This window comes from Amyelois transitella, chromosome 10, assembly GCF_032362555.1.
Source record: "Amyelois transitella isolate CPQ chromosome 10, ilAmyTran1.1, whole genome shotgun sequence".
In the NCBI taxonomy this organism is placed as follows: Eukaryota; Metazoa; Arthropoda; class Insecta; order Lepidoptera; family Pyralidae; genus Amyelois; species Amyelois transitella.
Genome location: NC_083513.1, coordinates 199159 through 224275, shown reverse-complemented (window position 1 = coordinate 224275; position 25117 = coordinate 199159). Strand labels below are relative to the sequence as shown.

The 25117-nt window shown below is 35.5% G+C and overlaps 1 protein-coding gene across 1 annotated transcript; it reads left to right on the top strand.

The window, feature by feature from the left end:
- The first annotated feature begins 201 nt into the window (after positions 1-201).
- On the top strand, positions 202-24807 carry LOC106134796 (pro-resilin). The gene is made up of 4 exons (XM_013334933.2): positions 202-264; positions 1465-1504; positions 22298-22367; positions 22822-24807. Exons 2-4 carry the CDS (start codon positions 1484-1486, stop codon positions 23988-23990), a joined length of 1260 nt encoding a protein of 419 aa, XP_013190387.1. The 5' UTR covers positions 202-264; positions 1465-1483; the 3' UTR covers positions 23991-24807.
- Positions 24808-25117: the final 310 nt, after the last annotated feature.

Genomic DNA, 25117 nt, shown 5'->3' with positions numbered 1-25117 from the left:
ATTTCAGACCTAATCACTTAAATGCTGACTTAAGCACAAAGCCCCAATTTCACAATAACCAAAAATCTATTCAAACCACAACAAAGATTTTAGAAAATACAATAAAAAATTAGAGTAAAATACGAAGATGCGCTTGATGGGCGAGAGGGGGCGTTGATATATATCACGATGCGCGCGCGCCGCGGCCAGTGCTCGCAAGAACCGCGCGCGTCGCCGATACACACTCCCGCGCACGCGCACACGCACCCTGTGGATTTACTCTCGGTGAGTAGGGAGTGAGTGACGTGTAAGGTGGAAATGAGAATGTTGGTGAATTGTGGTTGTCTTTTGATATTGGATTTGTTTGCAATTCTGGAATTGAAGGGGTTCATTCCTGGAAAAAATATTTTTTTTTTCTTTTCATGCAAGTTTTTTGGAAATTATTTTGCTAGTCGTAAAATTAAAGATAAACATTTTTTTAATATCAACTTAAGAGTTTATATAAAATACCACCCAAAATACTTAAAGTTTATCCTTAAAATTGGTCATTTATAAATTTGTTTCTGGCATTATTTGAGAAAAGTGTCGTTTACTAAATGTAAACCTTCTACTTAGTAAATAATTAATAAGAAATACAAAAAACATAAGCAAAGCAAATTATATCATAACTATGCGACTTCGTCCGCGTGGAATAGTTATTTTGGGCATCATTCAAGGATGAATAATTTTCACCGATTTTATTCACATTCTCCATTATTTCTTCGCTCTTAGTTGCAGCGTGATGTTATATATAGCCTAAAGCCTTCCTCGACAAATAGTCTATTCAACACAAAATTTTTTTTTAATTGAACCAGTATTTTAAACAAACTCTTCAGCTTTATACGAGTAATATTACCTAGTATAGATCAGGTTTCTTATCTCTTAGGGCTACGAGTATTCTCCATTTATACTGCCCTAGTTGTACAATACGTGGTATTGATAATAATGGAGTTGATTTAACATGAAATAACATACAATGCTGCAACAAACAAATAAAAAAAAACTTTTTAATTTTACAACAAAGTAATGTTTCGTGATGATAACCTCATTATTATAATAAGTCCGTGCTATAATAACACAGCATCGTGACCTGCCACCTGTAAATCCTTATCATTAGCCTAAACCACAATAACAGCATTCCCTTAATTACAGTATTATTCTCTTTATGTACTGAAATTAAAGGACATAATCTTGAAATGCCTTATAAATATAAATAAATAAATTAGCAAATATTTAAAATAATTATACAAAAAGTAAAGTAAATACCTAACATTGTGAAATCAATCATTTTTTATTACTCTTTTCCCGCGGCTATAATACATTTATATACAAAAGTAGAGAAAATTAATTATATATAGGCACAAAGAGTCGTGATTTTATGCTCATTTGTATGTAATTTCTTGTCATTTTAAGAAACAAATTAAAAATAATATTATTTGTTAACAGAAGCTGCGAGCCCGCCGCCATGACACGAGTCAACGCTTTTGTGAGTATATTTTGACAAATAATTCTTTCTTTTTAGGTATATATATTAATTTATTTATTTTTATATTTTTAAAACTAGTTTCTGAGCCCTCGGTATAAATAAAATATATACGTATAAACGAAACAAGGGAGAAAATATTCTAAATAAAACTTCGCAACTAACATTCCCTGCGGTATTCAAACTCACAACTTCTAACTTCTGCCTTTTCTAGAATTACCTGCCCATTTTCCATACATTATTTCTCTAATTACGTAGATAAGGTTATTGTCCATTAACAATATAATATTATATAGTGACAATGTTCACATTAATATTCATAAATTCTAATTTGAATATATCACATGATAATCTGATACTAAAGCCTCAATAATTTATATGATCGATTTAGTTATGCCTATAACTATTTCATTTTACAAAATGTCTTACTCTGTTCTTGAGGTTACCATTGTGACTTACGATTAAAACACATTACATCCCATGAATATTTAAATATGATTCAATAAAAAAATTTGGCCTAATTGTGGTATTTCTTTTTTGTACTTATAGGTATAGCTCTTAGCGCTTAACTGAACTCGATTCAATTTTGTTTTAACGATTCCACTATTTAAAAAAAATGCCAGAAAATATTGTATGATGATAGTGAAAAGAGTGAAATTGTTTAATCTTTTCAAAAAACGTGATGCAATATCTGCGTATCTCACTTCAAAAATAATACCTATGTATACCTACGTATGTATATGTGGCAAAATTTGAAACATGCTGAACTCGTAACTTTGAACTATCTTATTTCAAAAGCTCTTATTTTATATACATACATTAAATCACGCCTCTTTCCCGGAGGGGTAGGTAGGTATCTCTCTTATTTTAGCTTCGTTTAAGTTTTATTTTCCGACGTATTTCACGCGGCACAGCCACAAAACTCCAATTTAATCAGAGCTGGCGAAATGAAGTTTGCATAAAACTTTAATTAAGAATGTGCTCGTGTTTTCCAGCACATCTAGATTTATGAGGTCGGAGACTTCATCGAGTTTTGCGAAGAGACCGCTCACTGATTTATTTCAAGTAGTTTTTAATTAAAATGAATGAGGGAATCGTGAACGAAGATTTATATTATATTTTTATGTTTTTAAAATTTCGTCTCTCGAATGCAGACTACTTCTAAAAATATTCAATTTGAAAATGTTTACTATATTTGCTTATGTGGGATTTCCAGTAATAAGTACTTAAATGAGTCCCGAGTTTATGAGTATATTCGTAACATACAAATCTTTTCTCCTGATAATATTATGTAGTATGAATAGAGTAGTAATAAATTTTCCAGCTTCCGACGTGTGGTTGCGATTGCGCAACACCAAAACTGACGAGTGCGGTGCGCCGGCGCACTGTGCTGCTAACATTACGATCTTCGCATTTTATTGAGGTCTTAGCAGTAGAAGTCACATGTAATTTAAGATCTGGGTAGGTATTTCAAGAGAACAAGCCTGAATTACGTCTGAAAGTTTAAGTCTCTTTTATATCAATAATGTCGGTCCTGCAGTTCTTGTGTTTATTCGTGACAAACAAACATACATCAAATTACTTGGTAATTATTATTGTTATTCTTTTCTTCGTCGTACTTTTTTTAAAACAAACCATATTAGTAAATAAAATAAATGAAGGAAAAATATTAAATCTCCTTTGTCGGCTCTGCCGGAAGAAATTTCTTTTTAGAAATAAGCAGAACCTATGTACTTTTGTTTCTTATGCTTATCATTCTCGATGTTGCCTGTGTACATGAATTGGTAAATAAATAAAGAAATATCAATTTGAAATTTTTTTTTGATGATAGAATTGAGTTTCAAACAGTGACTCGTTGCTAGCACATCGCCTAAAAGAAGAATCCCAAGTTTATATGCCTACCCCTTAGTCGCCTCTTACGACATCCATTTATAAGCCTTTCTCTTAACCGCCTAGGAAAGAGATGGAGTGGTCCTATTCTTTTTTATATTCTTGTTGCAATGAAATAATTCTGTGACGACTCTTTTAACTTAACGCTATGTTATATTTTGTGTTTATACAAATTAATGTACTCGTATTTTAGTCAAACAGCCGATTATGTCAATGCGGGTCAAATCTATAACAGTACCTATGTGACAATGCCTGATGTGTTATTTGAAAGGAAAAAAGTTTTTCTGTTTTGCATAATCACGTCTTCCATCCCTTCCGGGGTAGACAGAGACAACAGATTTGAAAGGACCGAAAGACCATTTTCAACTGTATGGCTTTATAAAGCAATTGAGATTCAAATAGTGCTAGCCCATCTTTTACAAGAAGAATCCCTAGTTTATACGCCTATTTCTTAGCATTTTATATTTTAATAGAAATATACATTAAAATTTTACTCTACTTAATATAATAAATTTAATATATTAAGGAGGGCACGAGCGAAGGTTGTCTGCCGTCTCGTAGCCAGAATAGACCAGAATTTAAATTCAGCCCGACTTCACGCCAATTTGTAACGAAATTATTCAAGTCTTATTGTTATTTCCATAATAATAATTGGGTTAATGCATTTAGTAGTATTGGCTTCGACTATTGCTAGCTAATAAGCTAATGGCATACTAGATGGCAAGCGATTACAGAGGTAACAATATAGGTATTGAATTTATGATGAAGGAACGGACTCTTGGTTAGTGCCGTGTGGTTCACGGCAGTTCAAAATAGGACCTCAATCCCGTTAATGTCGGATAAGGCTAATATACTTGACTTTTAGGCAGTTGGTTAGCAACCTGTCACTATTTAAATCTCAATTCTATCATTAAGCCAAACAGCAGAACGTGGCATATCAGTATTTTCAAGACTTTTAGATCTGTCTACCCCGCAAGGCATATAGACGTGATTATATGTATGTACGTATGTCCTTTTTCAGTGGTAGAGGAATCCCTGGGGTAGGACCCGGGGTCTGAATATAATTTAACATATTGCCGGTTCGGATTTACAGTCATACAAATAATGACATCTTTACCCCTAACAGGGCAGATAGAGACAATAGTCTTGAAAAGAAAGAAAGGTTTAGCTGCTTGGCTTTATGTAGGAATTAGGTTCGGATATAAGTAATAAATTATTAATAATATGAGCTATTGATAATAACTACACGGTATATTGCGTGCATACAGAATACCCCAAATGGGAATATAATGGGAGTTTTTGATGTAGTGATAACAGACCTCGGAAGGTCATGGAATCCATACTCGGTGTAGGTCAAGATCGACGATTATAACCTTTTTTGACGGTTTTGGATAATTATATTTATTATCAAGAATTTAATGTGTTTGTAAATGAATTTGGTTTATATTAACTAATTTTGTGGTAGTTTTCAGAAAAATAAGTAGATAGGTACTATAGTATCGTATCATTGAATTAGTATCTCGTAACACAAGTCTCGAACTTACTTCGAAACTAACACAATCAGTGTAATTTGTCCCGAATAGGTATATTTATTTATTTTATTTTATCTTTGGTTGAAACTACATTGCTAATTGATAAATCTACTAAGAAATTATCTCTTAAAAATTCCAATATTTAACTTTAAGATCTTCTCTTGTCCGGCTTCGTAAGCTGCATTAATCCGTAGAACGTGATTGTGTTCCGTAAAAACGGAACGAAACAAAAAGCTTAAACCCCGGGTCAAGGTCTGAAAGCTTAAATGACATAACCTCATTAATCTAGCGAAAATTAGCACAGACACCGCTTATTAAGCTCGGCTTACGATGCTTAGGTAATACTTTTAAGAAAGCCTTCTGACCTAACGAAGATTGAATTACTTTGACGACTTTAACTAGTTATTAAAGTATTTTGTAAACCCACCTTTGAGGAGATTTTTCATAATATAAGTAATAAAGTCTCAGGGTTCCATTTAAAGTATCAAAAAATTTAAGTAATAATAAATTTAACAGCGAGTATCTATCACCTAAAAATAATGACCCAGGATTGAACACTAGACTCCGGTGTACGAGAAATCAAAAATATTTATGAAATTCTGAAAAATCTGCTGAAGTTTTTTTTTATAATAATAGATTTTAGTGCGTTTGACCTCAATCTGAAGTATAAAAATACTGATTTTAAAATTTCTATAAATTTCCTTAATTCGAGCGTAACCCTGATAAAAGTGTATCTAATTCAATAAATAATACAACAAGTAATTGTATTTTATATTAATTATAACTAAATAAAGAACTTAATGATAACAAACTAAAACGACCTGTAAAAAAAGATGATTTCAAACTAAAATTAAATTAACAAATTGTACAGTCCCTGCAAAGCATTCACACGCGGGACTGTGCCCAGAAGGCTGGCAGCATTGTCATTTTGCAATAATGAAAAATACAAATTAGTAAGTAAAAATTTTCAGATCATGAAACTTGATTCACGAAATGACAAAAGCAGTTTATATTAACCAATTAACCTGTATAATTATATATACATATAGGTGGATATAGGAGGATATACATATATATACATAAATAATTAACCTGTTATATAACTTCAATAATATAATTGCGGAATGACAATATCTTTGCCTCAAAAAACCTGAAATTATCTTAAGCAATTATTGGAGTTCGCATGCCATCAAATTCAATGGGTCGGAAGGAAGGAAATGCAGTTTCCGATGCTGGCGATAATTTCTTCCATGAAATCGACTTTATCGATCTTTTTACTTTGAACTTTCTGTCAATGCAGTCACGTAAGATTATAAATCGAATCCAAAATTTGCATAATATTGATAAGAAAAACTTTAGGAACAATAATATACTTATTTGAAATAAAAAGATAATACGGTATAATTTATACAAGTTCGAGGCCTTCTCTAAATATATCTCGATTAATATTGTTATGTCATTCTCGATCGTGATGTTTTGCATTTTAGTAGGCGATATATATGACTACTATTACCCTACCAAATTGAATATTAATACTTTTTATAATGTTTTACTTTACAACAAATATTTTTAGCCTACCTATTGAGAGCGGTTACAAATTATTTTATGACAGAAAAAATTATAACTTAGTTAAACCCAGATAAACCGAAACAATTAATTAATTTATTCCTTATCTAGTTTCTTTATTTTTTGCCGGTCGACTGAAAGAGATCCCTGCAAGGGATGAGTCCGCCATTGCAAGTGATTTGTTTCTTTTATAACTATGCACTATTTTCTTGTAACTGTGTAAATTTCTATGCAATAAAGATATTACAAACAAACAAACAATTGAAAGAAACATCCCACAAATGTCCCCCTAATATTGAAATCCTTATTTAAAATTGAAAGTTGTTTATGTCTACCTCAGGTATGATGACATCATAGGACGTTTCCATCCTGAAATTCGATAACTCTGACCTCAGGTCATTAGTGTTATTGTCTACATTCACACATATCTATTTAAGCCGCGAAACTTTGAAAGTTACTTTTGTCATCGCCAGTCAGTGCTAATTATGACGAGTGGTCTCAAGATGAGATAATCTTCGTGACGCAACGTGAGAGGGCCGGGGAAAGCGCGAAGAAGGTCAATGTCAATGAAGGTATCCGCGCAGTGCGGCGCGCCGCGTGTGCGCAGTGCGGTGCGCGTGAGTTACGTCACAAGCATCATAAGCAAAATTTATTACCTGTTAGACATCTGATTTTCACTGCGAATAACCCTTATGCAGAAGACAGGGGTAAACGATGTTTTTTGTCATTAATAAATACAGGTTATGCATACGTAATTATGCAAGTTCCTTATTATAGTAACCGGCAAGAATTTGTGACACTACTCGTAATTTCAAATTCCAAGTTAAATAATAATAGTAACTAATAATCGCAACAAGTTAATTCTTATAAATTGATCTACTAATTACTGAATTTACTTAAATTAGTTTAGTTTTAACAATAGGTAGGTAATTCGTTTTCATTTTCTGAAAAACAAAAAATGTTAAATACAAAATCATTAATTTTTTTATTTATATTTTTCTTACTGACCAGTAGGTACGTTTTTCGGCATTTAATACAAAATCACACAAGTATTATTTTATTATCATAGAGTTACTACTTCGTTTAGTCGTCTTGTCTCGTTAAGTGGTCTAAGGTTACGTCACAAGTTTAAATTAAAACCGGTTGCGCGATGCGTACGCGCATCTCGGAATGTGCAATGTTTGTGGATGTGTTCCGCATAGGTTTGTGAAGATGAAATGGGTAGCTTGCCAAGAGCTTGCCAAATAGCGTATGTCTCCGGCAAAGTTTGGTCAAATATTGCTAACACCGAAATTACGAATAAACAAACATATACATATTGCTGACACCAAAATAACGAATCAACAAAAAGGTACGCTTTGTAATTGTTTGTAAACATTACTACGCAATCATTTGGTATGTTCTCTCAATCATTCACGCTTTCTTCCCTGTCCTATTTACATTTTTGTCACTGTTCCCAAAATGGATTTTGATACAGTTTGGGAACAGTGAGTTTCTTGAGTGTCTTTCTTATGCAGTGCCAAGCGCAGGACCGCTAGTTTTATTAATATTTAATATTTTATTAATTATTGCATTTTAAGTTGTGCAAAACCTTTTCTTGTACATATATCTATTAGACATTTAAAGTTTACACGCCAGCCGTCGTCTTCTCGCAATAAACCCAGTTTTCTTAGAATTTATATTATAATGTTTTATTTAGTAGAATGATTGATCACGCGCCACATTGAGGACAACGAATTAGATTTTTTTATATATTTTTGTTTTTCCCAACATTATCACAGCGAATCGCGTGTTAAAAAATTGGGCTAATCGCAATGTGATAAAAGTGATGAAATTGAATGAAGCAAAAGAACTTTGCAGGTGTCTCGATTCAGGTGTACGGACAACCGAATAAAAATATAATTTTAAAGCTACATCTTGTATATAAAATTCTCGTATCACAATGTTTGTTTCCGTACTTCTCCGAAACGGCTTGACCGATTCTTATGAAATTTTGTGAGCATATTGATTGGGTGTGAAAATCCGCCAACATCTATTTTTCATACCCCTTAGTGATAACGGTTGCCCACCCTTAATATTTCTTTTTAACTAGAAATAACTTCAAAATTATTTATATGGCAAAACAACGTTTGCCGGGACAGCTAGTTAATAAATAATTTCTTACATTTTCTCCTTAACAAGTTCCCTGACCTTATCCTCTCTTCAACATGTTCACATGGCAACAAATTTGTATTCTCACACTTTTTATAGCACATTCATACACAATAATAACGTACTTGCTTTCGTCGATCAACGATTTCTCAGCCATTGTTGCGGAGATCTGAGCTTTTCAATTAGTTCTCTCATTGACGTGAATACAAATAGAGTACCTATGCGATTCATATTTTAAGATTATAACTATATTAATATGTATAACTATAGGATCTTTCCGAAACCACCGAGATATAGATGGTTCAGTGTACCTACTTGAGATTCTTGAGAAAATTTATTATTATTCATTTCGTAGCGAAATAACACAAATATCATATTTCCATTATTTAAAGCATAATCAACAAAAATTGATCACGAAATACAAAATTAGATCAACAGCCAAAAAGTACTTTGACTTATTAATAAAATAAAAGTAAATTATGCGGACTGAAAAACGTTGTATTCAAAAGCGTGGCGCAGAGACAGAATGACATATGTCAGTTTGACAGATAACAATCATTATAAGAAAAGTTGCGATCACAAATCCTTAACAGTTTAAACTTAATCAGATACAAGCTCTGTGACCACACAATACAACTAGAAAAATCATCCTAGTTGTGAGCCGGAACAAGGCGTAATCCAATCTCTTTGCATAAGCAATGCTGCAGTGTAGTTTGTTCCGCCGCTTCTTCTACACATGCGCTTTGGAAGTGGTTATAATTAGATTTAAGTGATGTGACATCAATAAGTGATACCTTGTTTCCAATTTTGAAGTCTATTCTATTTTATAAGAATAAACCTACCTAATAACTTGTATTGTCTATTAAGTAGGTGGTCTGTGCGTCTCTCCTTTCGCTCTCCACAGAGGCCATAACAAAGAGTATAGCACTATTGTGGCTCTGTTATGGCATACGTTATGTCACTGTGGTGGGCTAGCTGTAATGACTTATATACTTCACTAGTTGCTGCCGTGAGTCCGCTCCCGCGGGAATTATCTGTTGAATATAATAATTACTAGAGGCCGCCCGCGACTTCGTCCGCATGAAAACCCTATCAATCCCGCGGGACCTCCGGGACAAAGTAGCCTTTATGTTATTCGGGGTCTTCAGCTACTTACATGCCAAATTTCATCGTAATCGGTTCAGTAGTTTTTGCGTGAAAGACTAACAAACATCCATACTGACATCCTGACATACAAACTTTCGCATTTAAGTATAATCTTATTTTTTTTAAATATGGTGCAGTTCTAGCTGATAGGTTGATGATTACATACATACATACATACATATAGTCACGTCTATATCTTGCGGGGTAGACAGAGCCAATAGTCCCGAAAAGACTGAATGGCCACATTCAGCTGCTCTGCTTAATGATGGAATTGAGATTCAAATAGTGACAGGTTGCAAGCCTATCGCCTAAAAAAAAGGATCGCAATTTTATAAGCCTATCCCTTAGTCGCCTTTTACGACATCCATGGGAAAGAGATGGAGTGGTCCTATTCTTTTTCGTATTGGTGCCGGGAACCACACGGCACCAATACAAAACGGTTGATGATTATTTGATATTAATATATAATACAGGTATTATACGCGCATGTTACGTAGGTAACTTAATTTTATCTCGGACGTTTCGAATCATTTGACGATGATAGTATAATGCAACGCGAAGCATGCAACCTCGGCGGTTTCGGTTACTCTTGTCCTGACCTTTTGCATGAACGTCTCCGATTTGATCAAGGTACGTTCGTCTAGACCTTAGTAAGGTCTAACGTCTCTAACAGTCCCATTCACATTCCCTTTGTATTGCTTAGTCAACCTACTTTCATTCATCTTTTCGACATAACCAAACCATCTAAGCATTCCCACAATATCTTATTTCATGACAGCATTCCCTTATCACGCTGTTACTTATCCTGATTGGTTATTTTTCGCTGAAATAAATGTATGCACTTTTTCGCTAAGCATTAGAAGTCTCGCGGACTACTACTTAGGCAGTCTGACTGTCTCACAGTGACACATAAACTCGGCAATAAAAACAGCGGGCCGCATTCACACCGTCATTCGCCAGAAGTTTACATAACACGAGAGTAAGCCTCGCAGATCTGTGTGCTTTATGCTTTATCTTGCATAATAAACTATTTTACAATGACTGAGGATTTAATTTGAAGGTAATTACTTATTAGCTAAATGAGAACTGGAATACGGCATCAGATTTAAAGTAAACTGTTTGCCGTCACTTTGGTTAAAATAACGTCCCTGACTTAACTTTACTCCTTATACCTAATTGAATTTTACAGAAAGAAGTTAGTAGGGATCGTGGCAAGTGAAAAAAACAATTCCTTCAGGAAAGAGACGTGTCTTTATGTTCGTATAATAATATAATAATTAATCCAAAATAATAAATACCATCAAGAGATAAGGTGCCATTGAAAAATATATATATATATAAAAGAAATCCATAAATCTACGCAGCTGAGTGTACCAGCTGAAGACGATTACTTTTACTTTCGTCGTGAGAACGCGCACGTGATGACGTTATGTCATTCGCATTATTCAAATCGTTCAAATCTGAGTTATCGACGTCATGATGATGCTACTGGGCCGCGAGTGACGTATGCTATTGATTCATACATACATATACATATGTCTTGAAAAACTGAAAGGCCACGTTCAGCTGTTTGGCTTAGTGCTAGAATTGAGATTTAAATAGTGACAGGTTGCTAGCCCATCGCCTAAAAGAAGAATACCAAGTTAATAAGCATATCCCTTAATTGATAATTTTATCAATAAACTCAATTTATCGTGAGACTACGCTCCCGAAGGAACTTATGGCTTGCTTTTGAAGAGCAATGTGTATAATATTGCACGCTCCAAACATGTAATAAAATAGTAACTGACCGATGTTTGTACTTAAAAGATTTTGAAAAATCATCAACCGACAGAAGCCAAAAAATGTGATTTTAGAATTTCTTCTGTCTGTATGTTTGTACGTGCAAAACGCGAAAACTGTTGCTCAAATATACAAGATTATTAGATTTACTTTCAGTTTACCATTAAATAGATGTAGTATCAATAAATAATCTTTTTTGTACCAATAACTGAAATCATCTAAAAATTTAGATCTACAAAAGAAAATTAAAAAGAAATAAAATTTTATTTATTACATCCCTAGTTTTCAATTCTGATTGCTAAAGTATAGTGTTTCCAGATAAATATATACTCATCTATTTCTATTGGAAAATCAATGGGTTCTTAGCTTATTATGTGCCAAACAGACTCGAGCCCCCGACTCGCTACCCACCATCTATCTCCTGCACTACTCATCGCATTCTGGTCTGCTTTCCACGATCTTCATATGAATATGTATGTACATGCCTGCCTACGTAATTGTTTTTTCCTGTCGAGGTAACACATGAGAGATTATGCAAGTGTTGTTTATTGCACACTGTAAATTTGGTTATCTACATAAATTTAACGTAATTGTAGACCTAACCTTTTATTTGAGATGTTAAAAGCCTGATATTTTGATATTTCGCTATAGATAATTTCCTTCAAAAAATCGTGGGCACACGAGGGTCTTACTCGGATGTCCGTTACGCGTAAAATACAACAAATTAACATTGACTTCCATTATTAGTCAAATATAAACCAAATGCCACTTTTAAAGATAACTAACTCCAAACTAACTATAGTAAAAATATAACATATATAAATAAACGTAAGAAAAGGAAAGTGGGTCAAACACTAAGTACAAGGAAGAGGACGGCCCGGGGCCCAAGAGGCGTCATCTCGGCTCGGCATTTATTAAAATAACCACACTATCGCAGTATCACATGATCTAGAGGTCACTCCGTCCGTTTCCCTTTTCACAATGACCCCTATAATGACGTCATTGCGCAACTAAGAAAATGGGCGGGAAAATCAGCGCCGCCATTTTATTGGAAAGTGTCATGGCGGCCGCGCGTTTAATAAACTACTTCCTCGCGGCAATTTTCCTACACAAAGCATGTGAATGTGACGAGAAGTATTTCGAAACCCGATGTGCGAAGAATGGGTGTTAAGTTTTAATAGTTTCCGATCCAATTAACTGTACTTATATGATCGGCGCGGGAACCTTAGTTCACATAGACGGGGCACCCAAAATTATTGCAATTTGGTCTTTATGACAGCAACATAAAGAGGATAACTGGATTCCACTTATGGGATGAAGAATGAGGGTCAACATTTGCACAATTTAGTTCATTGTGGACATCGCAGCTCACACGGAGTCCGTGGGACGGCTGATTGTTAAAATGTACAGGACAATTGAAATAGTGGTTGCAAAATGTTTAACCACCTTTTTTATGTTATCATCTTTAATATCTATGGTCCTATTATTCTCACGCGAGTATGAGTAGTTCACGTCTCTATTTATACAGAGTTATTAGTACCAAACGAAAAAGCTTTTACTTATTTGCCCAGACCATCACACATTATGCCGTGTGGTTCCCGGCAAAAAAATATTGAGCAACTCCATCTCTTTCGCATGTATATCGTAAAGGGCCACTAGGGGATAAAATTATAAACTTGAGATTCTTCTTTTGGGCGATAGGCTGGCAATCTTTCCATATTTTAATCTCTATTCTATCACTAAGCCAAACACCTGAATGTGGCCAATCAGTCATTTCAAGGCCGTTGTCTCTACCTACCCCGTAAGGGATATAAACGTGATTATGACGTGAAAATCCCTGTATACATACCTACATACATTCTATGGAATTTAGATTGTGACGATCAAGTGCATAACTTCTAATCTCATCCTTCAAGACTTACTAGACATAAAATAGAATAGAATAGATATATTTTCAAAATTGGATACAAGGTATCACTTATTGACGTCACATAACTTAAATCTAATTATAACTACTACCGTTTCCAAAGCGCATGTGTAGAAGAAGCGGCGGAACAAACTGCAGCATTTTCATCGGACGTCAATTTACAAATATGTATAGATCTCTTAAATCTAAATCGTGGACGAATGCACATTGTCTACATTAAAAAACATTAATTAATGAAATAGTTGACATTATGTAACATGCCCTATTGACAGCTCCTCACCATGGCACACTGCCTACCTTCCGACGAGGAAGCTATCTCTGCGGTTAAGCGTTTTTGCAGCGGCTCGAGATGAGATGGGCTGGCAATCTGACATGTCATGTCTCTTGGCTAACGATATCTGATGTTACGTGGGTGCTATTGCATTTATAATTATTGAGTATTTTCGTTTGAGTGAAAGTAATTTGCGTGTTTTATTTGTTTAATTTAAAGGATCGCTAATTAAATGTCGACGCACCTGTATTCCATATAAGTAAATATAATACTAAGTACCTTTGTTAAGTGTAGCATAGTTTTAAAAACTTGAAATGAAATCATGTTGACTAAGCAAATATACAAGGAGAGTGTGGAGGAAAATGTCGAAGAGGGAAGGCCTAGACGAACGTATCTTAATCAAATTAAAGACGTGATTGTATGTAAGTGTGTATAATAATATCAATACCTAGTTGTTATTGAATTACTATTACTAATTACTACCGCTTGTCAGATTGTAGAATGAAAGAATGAGGTATATTCGATAGTTATTCATACATATGTAGATGTCATCACGTCTACATATATGACAGAGAGAAATAATATTGAAAAGAGTGATAGCCTACGTTCAACTGTTTGGCTTAATGATAGTATTAAGATATCACTTAGTCCTATCCCTCAGTTGCCTATTACGACATATATTAAAAAAGGACATTTAAAAAAAAGTTTGATTTTGTTATATTAGCTCTTGGCAACCAAATTGGACAGATTTTTCAAAGTCATGCCTTCGGACATACATGTATATTTCATGTTCCTATTATTTTTATTAGATTACGCTTGACAAGGGTCAGGCTTACTCCAATATTACTCCATAAATCAATTTCATGATATACACATGTACTTATAGATATATTCAGCTGGCCTTGGCCTTAAGTCTGTCTACCCCGTATGAAATAGAGACGTGATATGTACTTAAATATGGCATGTGTGGATCCAACCGACGGGGTTATATGAAGAAAACTATGAATGTGGGAAAGAGGAACGATTTATCATAACATAAAATATAATCACGTCTATATCCCTTGCGGGGTTGACAGAGTCAGCAGTCACCTAAACACTGAAAGGCCACGTTTAGCTGTTTCGTTTTATGATAGGTGTGATGTGATGTATAAAAAACCGCAGGTGATACAAATTTCTCAAAATACGAGTATATAAAAGAAAGTGAATGACTGACTGACATAAGTGAGTGTACGTGTAGATTCTTTTTGTGATCTAGAGGTGTACTAAGAGAGGATTTTCCGAAACTACCGCGGGAACAGGAATTATAATGTTTGCAATGATGCGGGCGACCTCCATTAGTACATTCATGTAATCACGTCTATATCCCTTGCGGGGTAGACAGAGCCAACAGTCTTGAAAAGACTGATAGGCCACGTTCAGCTATTTGGCTTTAAGATACAATTGAGATTCAAATAGTGACAGGTTTTGATTCTTCAGGTTAAGAATCAAAAGTTTATAAGCACATCCCTCAGTCGCCTTTTACGACATCCTTGGGAAAGATATGGAGTGGCCCTATTCTTTTTTCTATCATCACACACATCTCACACACTCCTCCATTAGTTACATAAAAATAGTAAGTACGAGTAGTATTCTGAGTCAATATAAATAGTACATTTAACGGCGAATACAATTAGTCATCCTAAAAATTGTAAACATACAATCTTAACTAGCCCCCCGACCCGACCTTCGCCGGTTTCACAAACGCCTCGCAATGGCTTATTGCGTGGCTTTGTTTAATTTTCCGTGGATGAGTCTCGGAGCGGAGTGCATAGCGTAATGCTACCTTGGGTATATTTTCGGAAAACTCCGAATGAGGCAATTCATGCATTTATTTGAAGAGAAAAACAATTTGTATTGTTGGTAATCTTGTTCGCTTATCTGTTATCTGGTTTAATTGTAAACGTCCGCTGTTGTAATATGTAATTGTTTAATGAACTTTTATTTAATATATTTTATGAAACCTACAAGTTTGCATAAAGAGAGTTACGAATGTGGATGAAGCGAAATAATTATGCATGAATCGTAGCAAAAGGAAAGATTTTCACTGAGAAAGAGGCGTGAATTTATTTATATATGTAACTAGCTGTTCCCGCGACTTCGTCCGCGTGGAATAGTTATTTTGGGCATCATTGAAGCCCTCAAGGATGAATAATTTTCCACGTTTTTTTTTTTCATATTTTCCGTTATTTCTTCGCTCCTTGATGTTCTATAGCCTAAAGTCTTCCTCGAGAAATGGTCTATTCAACACAAAAAGAATTTTTCAATTTGAACCAGTAGTTCCTGAGATTAGCGCGTTCAAACAAACAAACTCTACAGCTTTATAATATTAGTATAGATATGTGATAACAATTAAAATACTTAGAACTTTTTGTCGTAAATCTTCTACAAAATCATATAGAGTAACAAATTATATAGTACCAGATGTCAACGAGCCGGCGGTAGTTAAGGAGATACGATCAAGCGATTGCACAAACACACCGACACAATGCCGCGGCCGCGTCGGATTTGCGGCGCGTGCGAATTCTATTTACACGTCTCTTGTTGGTCTGGCTGTGACGGATTATCTTAAGAACTATATGAAATGCCGTGTGGTTCCTGGCACCAATGCAAAAAAGAATAGGACCACTCCATCTTTTTCCCATGGATGTCGTAAAAGGCGACTAAGGGATTGGCTTATAAAATTGCGATCCTTTTTTTAGGCGATGGGCTAGCAATCTGTCACTATTTGGATCTCAATTCCATCATTAAGCCAAGCAGCTGAATGTGGCCATTCAGTCTTTTCGGGACTGTTGGCTCTGTCTACCCCGTAAGGGATATAGACGTAACTATATGTAGGTATGTACTGTATGAAAGAAATGTACATAATGTAAGCTTTTATATACTGTATCTACCATCTTTGTGCTTGCAATATCCTTTGTTTTTTTCAGATCTGTAACCTTTCTTTTTTAATCCTTCTAACATTAGCTCCTAGTCGCTCTGCGTTCAAACATGCTGTGAATAGGTTCTTTCGTCGGCAGATCAATAATGGGTCGTCCTCATTAGATATTTTATGTATGTATATGTATTTATAGTGTATTTTATGTATCTTGTATGTATTTATGCATGTTTTTGTAATGTATGTATTTTACAGTATGCATGTGCACTTTATCCCACCACCAACTTCAAGTTTTTCTGTTTGGTCAGCTGGTTGACTGGTAGAGAATGCCAAACGGCATTAAGTCCGCCTTTTGTACATTTTTTTGTGCGATAAAGTTTTACATAAATAAATATTATAAATGCGAAAGTTTGTCAAGATGTGTGGCTGTAGGTACAAGTATGTATATTTGTTGAGCTGTGACGCAAATTCTACTGGTACAAAATATGCAAATATGTAAATAAGTAATATAATACAGATCTAAATGTAAGTTGACTAAGTTAAGACTGATTGAAGTTAAGACTGCTGGCTCTGTCTTCCCCTCAAGGGATATAGACGTGAAAAATCTGATATCTCTAAGTCACTGCATAGACACGAACTAATTAATAGCTATGGCTTTACTTCACCGCTTATAATTATTCATCTTTACAATACACGTTTCTTTCAAATAATTCAGGCTGTGCAAAAAATGTTTTTTATCAACGCGTGCGCATGTTTTGTAGTAAGATGAAATCTACTATTGTACAAAGATTACGCCAATTAACAAATGAGTTAACTTTATATTGTTTATCTTACAATATGCAACAATAGAGTGAAAGTAGTTTAAGTTCAACGCTTCTTAACACAATAAACATACACGTGTATTATTGTGCTCAGTGACATGATAATGGCCATAGATTAATAATTGTATAGAACAGACGCTTCTATCGCCTACCATAGAATGAAATAAACTATCTTCGCTCGCTCGGTGACCACGGATCATTGTAACGTGATTCGAAACGTCCGAGATAAAAAATTAGGTTATTTTTTTATTTATAAATAACGTATCATACGTTATTTATAAATTTAAAAAAAACCTAGAAAAACCAAGTTGACTATGAACCTACTATTTTAGTAATGCGTAGTCTTACAAAGTCGTTTATCATACGTCCCAATTATTAATTCAATTTGAAACATACCAAAAAAAAACTTATAGTATTGGTATGCTGTGCAATTGTCTCTTCAAGGTCCAAAGCCATTAAACCTGTGATTCACCAAGGTTTCTGTATCTGTGGTAAGTTCAGTGTTGCCAACTAAACAAAAATTAGCGCTTTTCTGCCTGTTTCATTTGTAAATTTTAAAGTTCATATGAATTTAAAAGCTGAATAGGCGATCAATAGCCGTTTTTATTTTAACTAAAATTACAACTGGTTTGTTATCTCAACATATGAGCTTTTCATTCGATTGCTAAAATTATCAATGTAATGTTATAATAAGTCAGTACCGCGCTTTTTTTAGAACCTGAGCAATGTGGCGCTTTTAAGTATCAATTTAGCGCTTTCTCATCAGTTACAGTTGGCAACAGCGGCAAGCTGCGGTTGCCTCACCGCGCGGAGACGCGGCAATGCGATGCAAATTTATTCCTAAACCGCCGCATCTCTTTGGTGATTACCGCATTGTACGTTCAATTACCTATTCTGAAGAATTATGTGTAGATTTGGGGTAACGACGATGTTAATTACAGATTATGTAGGTTTACTACTGTAGAATGGCTACTATGAGTATTGCTGGCTATGGGCGTTTACAGCTTCAATGATTCATGGGTATGGAATCCAAGAAAAAGTAATTGTAGACAGTTGAGAGACATACATACATATAATCATGTCTATATCCCTTGCGAGGTAGTCAGGGACAACAGTTTTGTAGGCATCTGCTAAATAAGATTTTTTTAAATAAGAAGTTCAGATAAAGCAAATAATTAAGCCGTAAAAGATAGAGAGGAGCGACTTGTCATTCCGGAACTAAAACTATAATTATACATACATCTTTTTATAAATAGACTGCAGTTTTGCAAATAACAAATGTAACAAAACAACTAGGTCGTAACATTAATTAAAATGTCTTTATTTATCCAATGCGCATGTAATACGAGTAATTAATTTAATTTATCGCTCTGTTTCTTTATAACATATGCGATTGTAGGTACAGTCGCATTAATATAAACTCCACACTTTGTCCTTATTAATGCCAGTCAGGGTCTAGGGGTCGGATTTAATTGCCCTTGACTGTACAAAGATTCTCAAAAAAGGTACAGTATGTTGTACACGGTACAAGGGGAACCACCAAATAAGTCAAGTAATTGAGAAAATCAATTTATTTTGATTCTTTTTTATATTGGTGCCGGGAACCACACGTATATAATCAAAATAAGTCAATATCGTTTATTGAGAAAAATTACTCGCAGTCCTTGACAATCTAAAAATACTTACTTAATTATACCGAAGGTGATGTAATAACATATGCTCATTATTATTTATTTAAGGAAAGTACACATTATCGGTTGCCACAAGAGCGTGCTGTAACAAATTGCTACTTGATTGCTGATAATTATGGCTATACCGCGGGGAGACGGAGGGTCTAATTACATTTACATCATTGTACAAGGAAATATAATTCGTTGCTAACTTATTAAAATACTTATGTTGATTTGTATGAGTTATCTAGTTTAGTTGCATCTTAAATATAATAGCTTAATAAAATCAGGGATTTTAAAGGTCAAATCAAGAGTAACCTCAACCTAATGGGCCTCGTCTATTGCCCGAAGGGGTAGGCAGATCCTACATCTTTAATCTTGCTCCGATCCCTATAGGTATAATAAGTACATATTCACTAATCTTTCAAACAAAACTACAGCAAGTAATTATAACTTAAATTTGTACCAATTTTGTGTGCAAATAAGTAAGTTACATTATATTTCAAAGATTGATAACATTAATTTATTAACATCAAGTAAGGAAAACAGCTTGGTTCCGGATTAGTTCATTCAAAGATCCGCGAAAGTTTACAATTTCGTATGAAACGCACGGACGGACCGGCGGACATTTTTATTAGATAATAAAATGGATGGACACGTGGTTTCTCCTTGATAGATTGATCTAGCGCATGTTGTGGGTGCTAAGCTGTTTGCGAGAGGAATGTTTAGCCTTAGGTGACTAGGTCAGGTTGCGCATACGCAGAATTTTTAATTTAATTGTAGGCTATCAGTCTTTTCAAGACTTTTAGGTATGTCTACCCCACAAGGGATATAGATGTCATTATATGTATGTATACATATATATATTCTCAAACAATATTTTGATAAGACTTTTTAGGAAAAAACATAATTAATTTGTTTAAAACAAATTTTATAATTATAGGAGCATCTACAATATAATTACCTAATTATTAATCATTATTTTTCCCTGTTTTCAGTAATAGGAACGGATTTTAAAAATCGGTTTATGTAGTCTATATGTTAAATTTTACAACCATACTACGAATAGTAAACCAAATAAAAAAAATAGAATTGCAAAAAATACTACTACTCCATTTTTGTAGTCAAAAAATGTTAAAAATACAAAATTATTCTTGGAAATTACGCAAGGCCGCCTGAAAATTTAATATTTCATTTCAAATGAAGAACAGCCAGTGATGCAAGTCATTTCTTATGTACGCCTGTTCGTTCTCATCAATATTGAGACATGTTTACGCTGTACCACCATTTCAAGTTCACTGTCTGCCCGGTTGCAACACAAAAGGGGAAATGATGATCCGACGTCGCCTTGACTCGCAGAATCCAACTTTGGGCAAGAATTGCGTCAAAGCACCTAGCACCTAGGATAATAGTGCCGAGACACTTGTTTTACGTACTCGTCTTTAACGCTACCGAAATAAGGACTGAATTCGCGCGGAAATCATTAATGACAGGTTAGAAATGCGTGCGAAGTGTACGATCATTAAGGGGCAATCGCACGCAATGTTGGGAAATTGATTCACGGAGTTGGAGATTTATATCGTTTGGCTACTGGAACTTGCAATAGACAATGCCGTTTAATATTTAAATTTACAACGCGATCTGTTTTGTCGATTATATAGTTTCTCACGTTTTTGTGTTTTTTTAATACGACGTTTTTTGTCTAAAACATAAATAGGTACTTCTATTTAATTATTCAATGTTAGAAAATAATTAATAACTTAATAATTAATATTGTATTGCAATTTCATTCGTCCTAATACTTGGACCACTAGGACTTTTCTCAAATTAATTATATTTCCAAAAAAAAATTTTACTGAGTATTATATTCTCACGACTTTTGTACAAGTTATTGATTAGTTATTAACACTGTTTATGTGGCTAATTGTTTCAATGCTTCTCTCGTGGTTGCCTGGATTTGCATAATGCGATAAGGCCGCCTTTATTACACTAGGTACCTTAACTGAAGTGTAGAATTCATTTATTGTTATAATTTTATGTGCAATAAAGGGTCTATAATCTAATCTATCTTTATCCATGCAATACATACTCCATCCATTACAAGCTTCTTGTAATCTGACCGCTAACTTTGGACTTCTCTTAATTCTTACCTCCCTGATATTACCATAATATAGACATTTATATGAAATTTAAGTAATAAGAAATCGGCTTTAGTCTTTCAGTATTCTGTTCAAGTGTAACACTCTAACAGATGTTGTGGTATAAAATTCAACTTTGTTTTCTCTTGAATAAATTGTAAGTTAAAAGAAAAGTTTTGGATCGTGTTTGTAAACTTGGCACTTACATTAAAACTTAACCATTAAAGGTCAACGCTTCATTTAGAATTAAACAAGCTTTTGTAACTAAAATGAATTGTGACTTAAGTAGTATATAATAATTAATTACTTTCACGAGAGTTTAATTAACTTTAATGGTTTTTATATCTAAAATCATACCTAAATTATCGTAACAATTAATATACATACATACATACATAAAATCACGCCTCTTTCCCGGAGGGGTAGGCAGAGACTACCTCTTTCCACTTGCCACGATCTCTGCATACTTCTTTCGCTTCGTCCACATAATATCAATGGATATTATTATTCCTTCTCCAATTAATATCACTTAAATTATTAAATATTTAGGGATTATATTTTTATTATTGGATTCTCCTCCTAAGCTATGGGCTAGAAACCTTTAACTGTCTCTGAACATCAGTTCTACAATTAACCCATCATTTCCAGTCTTGTATCTATTAGCTCTTCCTACTTCGTCAGGAATGAAGTTGTACATATGTGTGTATATCGGTAGTATGACGGCCTCTGTAGCGCAGCGGTAGTGCGCTTGTCTGTACTCGAATCCCGGCCAGGGCATGATTAGAAACGTACTTTCTCTGATAAGCTTGGGTCTTGGATGTTTATCTATGTAAGTATTTACTCTAAAAAAAAGTATCGTTGAGTTAGTATCTCGTAACACAAGTTTCGAAATTTACTTCGCGGCTAACTCAGTCTGTGTAATTCGTCCCGTATATATAATAACAATAATTTATGTGATTTCTAACGTTCCCTCTCTCTCCTGTTCCAGTTGGTCCCCGCCCTACTCCTGCTGGTCGCCGTGACTGCGTCACCGCCGAAGCGTCACTACAAACGCGACGGTAAGCATTCAAACCCAACCACTGCAGAGAGAGGCCGGAATAACAACTAATAAGGATAAAAACGCCTATATATGGCATACAAACATATGAATGGGTTTCATGCTGAGTGTTTTATCCTACTAATGTTATTAATGCGAAAGTTTGTGAGTATGTCAGGATGTCAGTATGGATGTTTGTTACTCTTTCACGTAAAAACTATTGAACCGATTACGAAGAAATTTAGTATGTAGGTAGCTGAAGATCCAGAATAACATATAGACTACTTTTTATCCCGGAGTCCCAGAGCGGGAAAGATTCGGCCTCTAGTATATAATAAGTATACAACTATATTAAATATGCCAATAAGGTAAAAATATTGCATAATTTCCATAGGTAAATAACTCTTGTTACGGAGACTTTATAATTTATTTTTCTTTTCAAGCATATACCTTACCACCCTTTTATGTATTTTCAGCGCCGCTGAGCTCATCGTATCTCCCACCATCCAGCGGAGGTGGCCGCCCCTCATCATCATACGGCCCACCAAGCCGGCCATCTTCCAGCTACGGTCCACCCAGCAGGCCCTCATCCAGCTACGGACCCCCACCTAGCAGACCTTCCAGCAGCTATGGACCACCACCCTCTTCAAGCTATGGAGCCCCGCCAAGACCATCCTCCAGCTACGGCGCACCACCAAAACCATCCAGCAGTTACGGAGCTCCCGCCAGGCCGCCAGCGACCAGCTACGGAGTACCCACTGGACCGTCCACGTCTTACGGTGCCCCAAAACCTTCGAGCAGCTACGGAGCCCCACCTAGGCCATCTAGCAGCTACGGCGCCCCACCCAAACCTTCAAGCTCATATGGTGCCCCGGCTCCATCCAGCTCTTATGGCGCTCCCGCCCCTTCAAGCTCTTATGGAGCCCCTGCTGCCCCATCTAGCTCTTATGGCGCCCCTGCCCCATCCAGCTCATATGGAGCACCTGCTCCATCTAGCTCTTACGGCGCCCCTGCTCCATCTAGCTCTTATGGAGCACCTGCCCCTTCTAGCTCCTATGGAGCCCCTGCGGCTCCGTCTAGCTCTTATGGAGCCCCAGCCCCATCCAGCTCCTACGGCGCCCCTGCTGCCCCATCAAGCTCTTACGGAGCCCCCGCACCTTCATCATCCTACGGCGCCCCATCTTCCAGTGGCAGCGGGCACGGCAGCAGCGGTTTCAGCGGCAGCGCGTTCAGCAGCAGTGGATTTAGCTCAAGTGGATTCGGAAGCAGTGCACCATCTTCAAGCTACGGTGCCCCTTCAGCTCCTTCCAGCAGTTACGGTGCCCCAGCTCCTTCAAGTTCTTATGGAGCCCCTGCTGCCCCCTCAAGCAGCTATGGAGCACCTAGCTCTGGCGGCTTCTCCTCTGGTGGCGGCCATGGATTCTCATCAAGCGGATCAGGAGGTTTCTCGTCCGGAGGGCACTCTAGTGGCGGATTCTCATCAGGCGGTTCAGGCTACTCATCTGGTGGATTCTCGTCCAGCGGATCAGGTGGCTATTCGTCTGGTGGATCTGGAGGATATTCTGGTGGCAGCAGTCACGGCTCCGGCGGTGTGCCGGCTACCATCAACCAAAGTTATGACTCCAACGGCGGATACGTATACTAGACTAAAGTCTTCGAGACTTTTAGCTTCTTAGTATTGGTGTAGTCAATTGTTTAGTTCTCAGCCCTCTTTAAAGGAGCGTCGATGATACTTCCCTGGTGGACGACACGGTTTGGGGTTTGTACGCATACTTGCCAATGACGTAAAATAAATTTGCTAAACATTTCTAGTAGGAAAATACTCATAGAAATATTTAGGGAAAATTCAGGTAAAAAAATATTATTTGTATGATGTCTTATGGCAAAATTCTATCATGCGTAGTTTATGCGCGTAGGCCTCAAACCGTGCAAAACATCAGATTTCGTTATAGATAAAAAGCGTTACTTATACTTGGAAATAATTTACCAAGTTCAAAATTTTTTAAACTGGCAATGTTTATTCTGGTTGTAGAAAACACCGTCCGCAGCACGGCGTGGTACCATTCGTTTTTCTTTTCTTTATTGGTAGCTATATGGATGATGTTGTACTGCAAGGGCGTGCTCTAATTTTATTAAATGTGATAAAATATTGTTGACATAACCATGATTTCCTTATCATATTAACCAATCAGGACATTCAATACAATCAGCCTACATGAGTTTACTACTGAACAAAACCATTCTATTTTCGGGTTGAAAAGTAAAATTTATAGAGAAATTGCGACATATTTTCCTATAAAATTTTATGTTTACTCTGCAGTGAGCACAGACTACCCTGCGCAGGCGCCACTCTCTGTCTCTCTATTTATTTAGTCACGAATCTGTCTGGATGCGGTGCTATTGCCGAAAAAAAGTATTAAATTTATTTAATTGTAAACAAACTGTACAAAATTAGTTTAAGGTCAAGCGAATAATTAAAATTTGTACATAAATGATAAATTTTGGTTTTATTTTATGCACCGTTTTAATACATAAAAATAGCCACAGTTAATGTCTTTGATAAGGAACCAATAGGTAACCAAACATGTTTGCTGCACTTCTTTCTGCGCAGATCGTAAAATCTGGTAAAAGATCTGAATGAAATAAATAGAAAATAGGTCATGGACTTTGAAACTTTTCACTACTATTGCCAAAAATCAAAACATTGATGAGCATAAAAAAGAAATCAAAGAATAAAATAATTAATATGAAAACCAATCAGAAAATAAATTC

What these genes read in the sequence shown, in the direction of transcription:
- LOC106134796 (XM_013334933.2), top strand. Translation starts at nt 1,484, where the DNA reads ATGACACGAGTCAACGCTTTT. An exon ending in TGACACGAGTCAACGCTTTT is followed by an intron (nt 1,505 to 22,297) that starts GTGAGTATATTT and finishes CTCCTGTTCCAG; the next exon opens with TTGGTCCCCGCCCTACTCCT. An exon ending in GCGTCACTACAAACGCGACG is followed by an intron (nt 22,368 to 22,821) that starts GTAAGCATTCAA and finishes ATGTATTTTCAG; the next exon opens with CGCCGCTGAGCTCATCGTAT.